At 44.0% G+C, this 10,447-nt stretch overlaps 1 protein-coding gene across 2 annotated transcripts in view; it reads right to left on the reverse strand.

The window, feature by feature from the left end:
* Positions 1-5,053, reverse strand: part of ube4b (ubiquitination factor E4B, UFD2 homolog (S. cerevisiae)) — a 41,643-nt gene extending 36,590 nt beyond the window's left edge. For both annotated transcript variants that reach the window (XM_088938329.1, XM_088938330.1), the window contains exon 1: positions 4,752-5,053. In XM_088938329.1, the coding sequence (XP_088794455.1) occupies positions 4,752-4,775 (24 nt within the window). In that variant the 5' untranslated portion in view covers positions 4,776-5,053. The remainder of the gene's footprint in view (positions 1-4,751) is intronic.
* Between the last annotated feature and the right edge of the window lie 5,394 nt (positions 5,054-10,447).

Raw genomic sequence — 10,447 nt, forward strand, 5'->3', positions numbered from 1 at the left:
TGCAGAACAAAATCAGAAAAAGAACAAGAATCAAATCTTGATACTGAAAACTGACTGCCAGGAATTCAGTGTCTGAGAGCTAACACCAAGATCATCCCAGAGAACGTACGCTACCCAGGAAGGAGGCTGGCTTTTCGCTTATTAAAAATAAAAATAACAAGTCTGATCCTGTGGATTTGTCTGACAATTATGGGGGAAAAAAAACTGAAGGAACTGCAAATGTGACCAAGAGCTAAAAACGCCGATGCCTTCTATTCTCTCCAAGGCAAATGTACCGTCTTAAGCCTACTTATTAAAAACAAATGACAGACCGATAACATTTTAACAAAAACCACCTCGTTGGATTAATATAGAGGTGCAATCCTAACAAAGGCAGCTGAAAATGGTCAAGAAAGGAGATCTGCTCCATCTTGCACAATAGGCTGTAGTGCTCAGGCCTGATGCGGGGCTCGCCACCCCAGCTGGCCTTCTCATGCCAAAGGGATATTAGCAGACTGAGGCCAGGAAAGCTTTGCTGAGCCTCCTGATAGAAACGTGCTCAGATGTACTCTAACTACGGCTGGATCCACAGCTTCCCCTCTGACTAGACACGGCAGTAACAACAATAATGATTTGACAAAGCGCCTTTCACATATACAGTCATATTAAAGGACAGTACAGTGTGAACATAAAGTCAAGAACAAAAGAAAAAAACATAAGACACAAAGCAGGAAATACCAAAGCCCAATGAACACAAATACGTTTTTCGGCTAGGTTTAAAAACACCAATGGAGAAGATTCCTTGAGTTGCTTGGTGGAGTGTTCCACAGCCTTGAAGCACAAAGCAAGACAGAATGCTCCTCGGCGAGGGACAGGTATGGAGCAGTGGTCTGCAGTCCTGGAGGGCTCTGCATCTGCTGGTTTTGTCCCAGCTCAGCTCTTGCTAACCAGTGCTAAGTCGTGCCTGGAACGGATCTGCGTGCTGGTTTATTCTGTTTATTCTACTCTTTTGAAGTAAGCAGGCAGTAAACCTTTGAAAGCTTTAATTGTGAGGAACACCACTCCGAATTCAATAGGGAGCCCCTACAGAGCTGCTGTAAAGGGTGTAATCTTGCTCAAATGGCTACGTTCAAGTAAAGGCTCGAGCAACTCAGTTCCACACATACGGCAGCTACTGATGACAATCTGATGGGTTCTAGCAAGTGGGCCAGTCCAGGGGGGGGCCCCGCCTTCCCACGCCAAGCACTGCACTCAAACAGAAAAACTCCAGACCCGTGCGGATCTGCTCAGATGAAATCAGATCAAAACTCAACTGCAAACAACCTGCCAATCGCAAATTCCAAACAGCTCACTTCGCAGAGCTGCTTTCAGCTTGTCAGGGCTCATGGATTTTTGATGTGATCAAAGAGCTGGTGTGCTGGGGGAAATGGCGATTTAATTCTGGGCCATTCTGACTGTGCAGGCGGAACAGTTCGGAAATCACCTGCTTGCCGGAGGCGAGGGCTTGCAACACACGGGTGAAAGAGTCACAGGTCTTTTGTGCGGCGTGTGGGGAAGAGGCCACATTCTGAAGCTAATCAGGCTCTTCTCAGGACTCTCCTACCGTGTCACCAGCAGCGATCACTGTGATGCAATCCTCTATGAGACTATTGTACAGCCAACCAGGCAGGAGAAATTGCCCATCTGGGTTAGGTGCCACTGTGTCATTATGAAAAGGCTTACTCAGCTATATCAGAGAAAATGAATGGATTATATTTGCCTAGAATATATTAGGCAAATCTATAAATAAAACAGATTTTTATAGTGATCACTCTGCAACCAGACTTGGCAGAGCCTAATTGCAAAGATTTTCACACATTTGAAGGAGACAGGTTATTCATTTTAGTTCAAACTTTCCGAAAGGTGCTGTAGTTTTCTAATACTTTTATTGTGCTCAAATGTTCTTCCTTTAACACAGGAAAGACAACATGTTGACAACAATGATTACACGAAGGATTAACTACTATATATAGTAAAACCCTGAGCTTGCAAAATAAAAACATCAGCTGAGATTTGGTCTACTATATGTGGATGTATACTTTAAGGAAAACAGACCTCAGCAATAAATAAATAAAATGACACCAGTGAGATGCTGATTAAAGGAAAGGAACTCTGACTCCAAGCCTGCTGCAAACGTTTTATTAATCTGAGCAGTAGGATGGAGCAGTTGCTGGACAACTAAACTGAACATTCCCAGACATGTTTGCTGGGCTGAAATATTAGGTCAAATACAGTAACAAACAATAGCTATTTTCACAGCAGTCGAGCCCGCTATAATGATCTTCCTGACATATAGAAAAAACAGGGAAGAAACTAGTTAGAAGCAGACATGGCGTCTTTACAGCTCAGTGTTTCCCATAAATAGTCCCATCATTGTGTCTCCTAAGTTTCTGGTCCAAGTGAAATGTGAATCTTATCTTATCTTATATCTTTTATATGCATAACTTCCCAGAAATGTAATGAATTTGTCTCTGCTTCTGCTTGGTTAAAATTGCTGCTCTTCTATTTTTCTGATCAGGGCCTAATTATCACTTAATTTTTGTACAAAAGCAAACAGGAACAGCAGTGCGTTATATAGTCCAAGGAATGTGTGTATACACCACTTTGGTTCATTTCCACCTGGTTATCAACCACCATTATAATGCTAATGAGAGAAGTTCTGAAACCCAGCATCTGGTACAGGGTTCATGCTAATTTCTATTCCTGTCCTACACCTCAAGAGCTGAAACTATCAAACCGAATGGGTTCAATTCAACGTCTGGGATACTGAATTAGGAAAGAGTTAATCTGGAATGAAAACCAGGTGTCAGGGTACGTCAGGACCAGAACTACAAAAAATATTGTGTAAAATGTGTAAAAGATACCTGGAACTGAACTCAAACTGCAACTGTAAGAAATTATAAGATCACTTTATTGGCCATATATAATTTCTTGTATCAGGAATTTGTCTTTTCACATACCCCAACTTGCTCTCCATGAGACACACAGACAGGAAGAGAAGCTCAGGGTCAGAGTGCAGGGTCAGCCATTTATACAGCGCCCCTGGAGCAGCTGGGGTTAAGGGCCTTGCTCAGGGGCCCAACGGAGTAGGATTCCTCTGCCGGCCGCGGGATACGAACTGGCAGCCTTCCAGCCACAGGCACAGATCCTTAAGCACAGAGCCACCCCAGCACCCCTACTTGAGAGGGGTCTCACATTATTCTCACTTGGCAGTGCTTAAGGGGGCAGCACAGGCCCCTCCCAAATCAGAGAGGGGCTCCAATTCGTTTTTAATTCCCTTGGGATGAATCAATCTGAAGATCTAAAAACAAGGGGGTCCATCTGTGATTCTAATCTGAAATGTGAGACAGGGAAACCATTTAGGCAGATGGCTCCACAAGCAAGCGATACAGAAATTCAGGGAGCAGAGCCTGGTGTGATTGCAAATTGGCTGTCAAGATTCTCAGAGCAGTTCTGCAATACCTGGAGGTGAATCGGAGGCCGTCAAGACCCGTGAGTCACCAATTGACTCCTGTCTTTTAAAAAAAACAGTCGAGATCTTTCCGTGTGTTCAAGCATACATTTCCAGGCGCGAACACGTGTGAATATCTGCGCCTTACAATTTCTTACACACAGCAGACTACAGATAGAAATCATGTATTTCAAATTACAGGGACTTCACTCTGTCCAAACACACAGCAGCGACTTCCAGTGTTGTTTCGTTAAAAGGTATTTTCCCTTATCTTCACGTTCCTTTAAGTGCTAACAAGGGGGACATTCTGGTGACTAACAACACGCACTAATCAACCCCGTGTCCTCTTTCACTTTACAAAAAAAAAACAGTTAAAAAGTTAGTTTTATAATTCATATTAACCACATCCTCTGAGATATTTCTTACTGGCATCAGTCTCCCATCAGTTCGGCGCGACAGCCCTGGGACTGTCCCTACACCAGTAAAAGAGCAGCTTTATTACAGCATCGAAGAAATCTCCGGCACGGAGATCTTTTCCCTGTCGTTTCAAATTAAACAAGGCCGCCTTTTAGTGTCTTTATACCTGGAGTGCCGGGATTTAAGACACAAAATAACTGCACGGCCTGTCTGAGCAAAAGCTGAGCTGCAACCAGACTCGTCAACGAAATACATGAAGATTAAGCGGTATTTTTAATATATGTCACGCATACTGTTTGTTCAGCTTGTCAGGGAAATGCAGGTACTAGTTAAGGTTTATTTTAAAAGACCTGGAATCTGCGCTGTTATCTAGCTGTACGGATAATAACGTAATGCTGTCCATTGTGTATCTTCTCCACGCTTTGTGTCACTAAAACGGACCAGTGATCTACATGATGCAAACACTATCTTCACATGTATTTCACGCATAACGGATCTGAAACTGTAGATGAAATCAAAGAGGACCGAAGTGAAAAGATACAAAATCGGGAATACGAATATGAACGGGACCCTTCGCGTGTCCTTTGATGACAGACACGAACTCGGCAGACATATAAAATCAAAATGAGCGTGGTCTTAATTTCGGATTGGTGGGAACTTTTCTGTCGAGCACGACAATCCATCAACGAACTGGGGATTCGGAGAAGAGAGACGAAAGTAGGTAACTTAAATTTTAACATAAAACCCCAAACACAAGGAAAGCCAAGCTGAACTCTTTGCTCCAGTCATACATTAAATATCTAACTACTGTGCCATCTGTATATCCACAGTATTAATACAGATATAATAAATTACCCGTACTCACCTCATCGGCACTGAGTTCTTCCATCGCCTTTCTTTTAATTTTTAATTTCACTATCTGCCTCTCTTGCAATTTAAAATGATCAAAAGTGCATAGTCTTTAGACCGGCCGTAATGGGAAAAACAGCTCCAACGTCTTTCTCGTGGTGGGATATATCTGTGTATATATATATTAAAAAAAATAAATGAGTATGATTCGTTGTTTTTTTTTTAAAAAATGCTTTTCAGGTCGATTTCTGTAAAGAATGAAACAAACACAAAGTATTATTCATCAAAACAACAACGCGGCCATTTTGGATCTGGAGTCACGTGATCGGGGTCTGGGACCTTGAGAGCTGGCAGGGTGGGGGGAGCCAATCAGAGGCCGACATCAGCGCGAGGTGCCACAGCAACAGAACGGGGCGCAAATTCGTCGTAGTGCCACCCTTTGGTTAAAGGCGGGACTTCAGCAGCCCTCTGTTAGCAGCGTTTGTGCGCGGCATGCAACGTAGGTGCAGGCATTAGGCTTCAGCAGGGGTTTCTAGTTTGGAGGAACACCGACTGCTTGTGTTCTGGAACCGTGCACGGCTCTTTCAAATATGTGTAGGATCAGTACTCCTCGAAGCCCACCCGTGCAACTGGTTAGCTCCCTGTACCTATCCACCCTTCACACCTTTTGTTTAATTCCAAATGACTCCCCTCAGAACGCAGTTACAGGTTTCCCAGTTTTAAAAACAAACTGATTGAAGTTTTCATTTATACCCGTGCCCATGACCCTGCTCAGCTGTTGTTTCTCTTGTTCGTCTGTGTGAATTGTTTGTGTGCGTGTTTTCTTTACGTCTGCTGCCGTAAAACACGTTGCCCCTTGGGGACAGTGAAGACTGTCTCTCTCATTACACCCTGTTAGCACACTTGAGTCTGCCCTTTCCTCATGAGACCCTGCGTCTTGTTCTGTTTCTCCAAGGCCGTGGTCTTCAAGGTAACACTTTCAAATCCCGTCCAAAAACCCACTTGTATGCTTTGGTATTTCATTCAGTTTAATTTCATTTACCTGTCTGCAGTTTCTGCCTTTCTCCTGTTTCATTGGGAATCACCTCAAGATTGCCATGTGTCCTGAAAGTTGCTATACAAAGTAAAGGAATGGGATGGTTTTGTACTCAACGGGGCCCATGTCTGGTGATTAGGCCCTGGCAGAATTGTGACATCATATCGCATCTGTCCGTCTTTTCTTTGCAAGCCTGCAGATTTAATAATTATACTGTCTTTCCCCCCAAGAATTACATTTGCACCACAGCACCTGATAATTGACATAATTGTTGTATACAGACTATGGACACGTAAAGCCACACGCTCTGGGTCATTAGGAAATATTGACAAGACCCGCACAACATACGAATAACATATACAGCATGTGTGAAGCGCATAATCACGGTATATATGAATATTACCTAAGTAGCTCTGACCTTTTCACAATGTTAGAAGGCTGGACTGTCGGAAGAGACCTCTAATTCTGCGTTAAGGTGTATTAAAGCCAAATATATATGAACATGAAACTTCCTAATTGTGTGTGGGGTGGTTTCTCACCAGACACACCTGCTGTGCAGAAGTATTGTGTTTGGCCACCAGCACCATGGTCCTTCTTATTGATCCACCTGTCTCTATGGCGACAAGAGCAGCAAACCAGCAGACAACTGTGATGGAATTATTGCTCCCGAAGCGAAGCCGAGGCCCAGGAACAGTGAGTGGAAAGGAAAACGCTTGTATTCAGGTTTGCATCGTTTGAGCCTCACCGTAGACTGCTACTTGAAATAACATTTGCAGTGGTGGGGGTGGATAACAAACACACAAAAATAAAAAACAAAAATCACAAAGCAACAACTCCATTTTCTCAAACGGTGGGTTTGCACCCATCCATCCGTTTTATAACTGCTTTATAGAGCCTGTCCTGGGAGAAACCTCAAGACGGGACGCCAGTCCATCCCAGGGCACGCATGGACTCGCACACACTCACTCCAGGGCCAATGAACCCACCCACCACAGTCTTTGGACTGTGGGAGGAAACCCATGTGAATACTGGGAGGACATACGAACTCCACACAGACAGCACCCCAGGAAATAAACCCAGGGCCCCAGCACGGCAAGGCAGCAAAGCTAACTGCTGTGCTGCCCCTCCATACACTATATATGTATGAAAATATTTATTTATGGATATAAGTCAGTTGAGGTTTTGACCCCGAGTTCAGACCTGCTGCAGCAGTGTGGATAAAGGCAACACCTATCTGTTGGTGGTGGCAAAGACAAGACACAGTGTACAAGTGAATTGAACCTCCCGAAATAAACAGGAGCACTCTGCAGAGAAAACCGGGGTTTGATCTTTGTGCCGAACGCTTAGTTCCTGAACAGATATCCCCTGTCCGTACCCAGAGCTCCAGGCCCTGGGAGCGCACTGTGTCACACAGGTGTCGATGGGAGAGAAGCTTCCAGCACTGAGCTCTTCAGCCCAGCCTGCCCCTCCCAGAGTGTCACTCCGTCTGCCTGACGAGGCTGGGTCTCCGTGACCGGACTGGCAGGGGTTAGGGGCAGCAGCTCCGGGAAACAGCTTGACGCCTCTTTCAGCACAGGTGTCAGTCGGAGGAAGATGATCCTAATAGTTTTTTCATGGCATATTGCACCGTGGTATATCGTGGCAGGTCATGGTATATCAAGATGTGTCATGGCGTGTTGCGATATATCACATCATTACTGTGGGTCATGATATCACAAAATGTAGAAGTATGTCACAACATATCACAATGTTGCTATGTATCCCGATGTGTCTTCTGTTCACTTACACCAATCTCTCAGATCAGCTCAGTTTCATAAAGCATCAGCTGAAGTGTGTCCTTAACCTTTAACAAGCCCACGATATTACTGGGCACAAACGACTTAAGTTGTAGTGGATCTAGCACAGACAAATTAATAATCACAATAGTATTAGGCCAAAGAAGAAGACAATGTATAAAAACTACAGCCTTGAAAAGGGCCCTGCTTTGAAACAGATACAAAAATGAGCACTGTTAGCGTGGAGTAGTAAGATCACAAATTGGCAAGTAGAATTGGGCACATCTGTAACAGGACGTCCTGGCCTGGTCATCCAGAACACTCATATTTCTATCACAGGCATTGAGGTTCTGCAGGGAAAACTGGGCGACGCCATTATTTTAGGGGTTCTCATTTTCAGTTGGCAAGGATCCACAAATGCTTACGTGTCCAACGAGGATATTTAAACATTAAAATTGGTTATTAAACTAAGCTAAAAGTATTACCTTGTTTTGTTTTTTTTGCTCCAGGTTTTTTCAACACTGATGTATGAATAGTACCTTTTAGGCTCCTAAAAATACCCTCTACGATTCCTCCGAGACAGCGTGTCTGCAGTCAGGCAGAGGGGAGGGTGCCAGGGGCAGCCAAAGCGAATGCAGCATTTTCCATAAGTCTGCACAGGAGCCGCTTCGAGGAGAGAGAAAAAGTACCAGAGCAGTAAAGTAACACACTGCAGGGGCAATAAGCAGTAACTCAAGAGGAGTGAAGGAGCCTCAGTCTTATGAAGGAAAAGGCGATAGTGATATCATTTTGCAAGACCTACTGCAAAGTTAAGAGTGAATAAGAATTATGAAACAGAATTCTGGCTGGTTCAGAGGACTTGTTTTAATCTTGACTGCCCCTTTGACACATGCCAGTGCTCCAACTCTCTAAAACAGCAGCATCGCTGCCTTTCACAAGGCAATAACAGCCAGCCTAAGAGCCAAACCATAAGGTGAAACTAATGTGAGTGTACTGTAGGCAGTTAAGATAACAGCTTTCTGCTGGTCAGCTTTCTGGGGGGCAACAAAAAATCCCCCCCCCCAAGACAAAGGCTCCATCTCCTCCGTCCTTTAAATCAAAGCTCCAGCACCTGGCTTGTTTGAACTGTACTGTATACCAGACTGTGCAGTCTTGAAACACACTGCTGCACAGACAGCGACCAGAGGTGTCATTCAAGGGGCCTGATACATCATGCTATCAATCCATTCCCAAGCCCTTAAACAAGCAGTCTGCAGCTCCAGTCCTGCAGAGCCACGGTGTCGTCTGGCTTCTGTTTCAGCTGAGCTCTTAATGGCTTAACTGGATCAACCAGTTGCTTAATTACGAGAAGCTCGTGGTTTCCAGATCTCCACTCATTGAGCATTTAGGGCCACGTCTAAAACCTGCGGGACTGCGGGGTGACCAGCCTGGGGCTGTAGACCAGGGGCTCCCAGTCCGGACCCTGGAGCAGCACTGTGGCTGCTGTTTCCACGTTCTACATCTCCAGTGGTAATGTGTGACTTCATCCATCTGCTTGTTTGTTTCCACCAGCATCAGCACACAGCCGTCAACTGTCTTATAGCTGTTTGGGACTAAACAGCTCTTACAAGCTGATCAATTCACGAACAGACACAGCTGGGAGTGACACCATACTATCAGACTTCCCCACTAGGAGCCTTTTTCCTTCTGCGGAGGTCCAGGTTTTTGGAAGCCAGAATGGGATTGCAACCAAGTACAAATCTTTTTGCTCCTTTTAAGAGCAGAAAAAAAATTAAAATAATTTTTTTAAAAATCAATCCGCTTTCGATTTACAACTCGGCTGGAGCAAAAACTAAAACTCAGTGTTCCTCCCTGACCAGGGCTGGGACCTCTGCCACATTTTCCACATGTACAATCATCAATGTAGAAAATAAAGCAGAACACTTACACATGCAGAAAACATGAATAAATTAAAGGTATATATACATTTTCTTTAATCACATGAAACCATCTTCTTCCTTGTGACTTATCTACAGAAAAAGAGAGATTTTAGCAGACGACGCTAAAGATCAATAAACAACAGTTTCCCGTGTATTTTGGCTGTTCTCACAAGTCCTTTCCAATGTGGGGGCTAACTTCTGTCTTTGACCTGCTACAGAATTAAACATCTTTCCCTCTGCCCCCGCCCCCCCATCAGATTTAAAATTCCCCCAAAAATGCAGATGTGCTGTTGGCATGTGAACCGTAAAAGCTGTAGTAAGATTAAAATAAGATTAAGTACCTTAAACACAAGAGCAGCGATCACATCTGAGATGGAGAACAGTGCCCTCTAGTAGTGGTCAGTGCATGTCCAACACCAGGGTGTTTCTTTTCAAAAAGCTCGATTCCATCCATCAGTGACAGCTGGTTTTCACCTCATAATTAGTGAAGTTCTTATTTCCCCCCCCCGTTTATTGGACATGATATTCTGTTACAAAGCACTGCTCGTTTTTGCAAATAGTTAAGTTTTTACTCATGAAACTATTTGTTTTAAGCATTCATGTTTTGATTAAACAATTCAGTTGGTGAACGGCAGCACTGGGGGGCTGGGTTCAGTTCCAGACGTGGGGTGCTGTCTGTGTGGAGTCTGTATGTTCTCTCCCTGTTCACATAGGTTTCTTCCCACAGCCCTTCTGGAAAGGGGTTCTGTATGTTATGTATTTGTGTAACACCAGCTTCTTTTCAAATGAATCTGGACACCAGGGCCACCAGCACTTGCAAGCTATTTTAAATGATAATGAAAGTGATTTTCAAAAATAAAATCTTAATAAATTTAAATAACGTTGAGGGCACCAGGGACACGAAATGCCAAGATTCAGTTTTGCAACACAAATCACAGGATGAAGAGTTTCTTTAAAGATAAAAGACAGCTGCTCAAGAACA

Source organism: Atractosteus spatula, chromosome 20 (assembly GCF_055471065.1).
Source record: "Atractosteus spatula isolate fAtrSpa1 chromosome 20, fAtrSpa1.hap1, whole genome shotgun sequence".
In the NCBI taxonomy this organism is placed as follows: Eukaryota; Metazoa; Chordata; class Actinopteri; order Semionotiformes; family Lepisosteidae; genus Atractosteus; species Atractosteus spatula.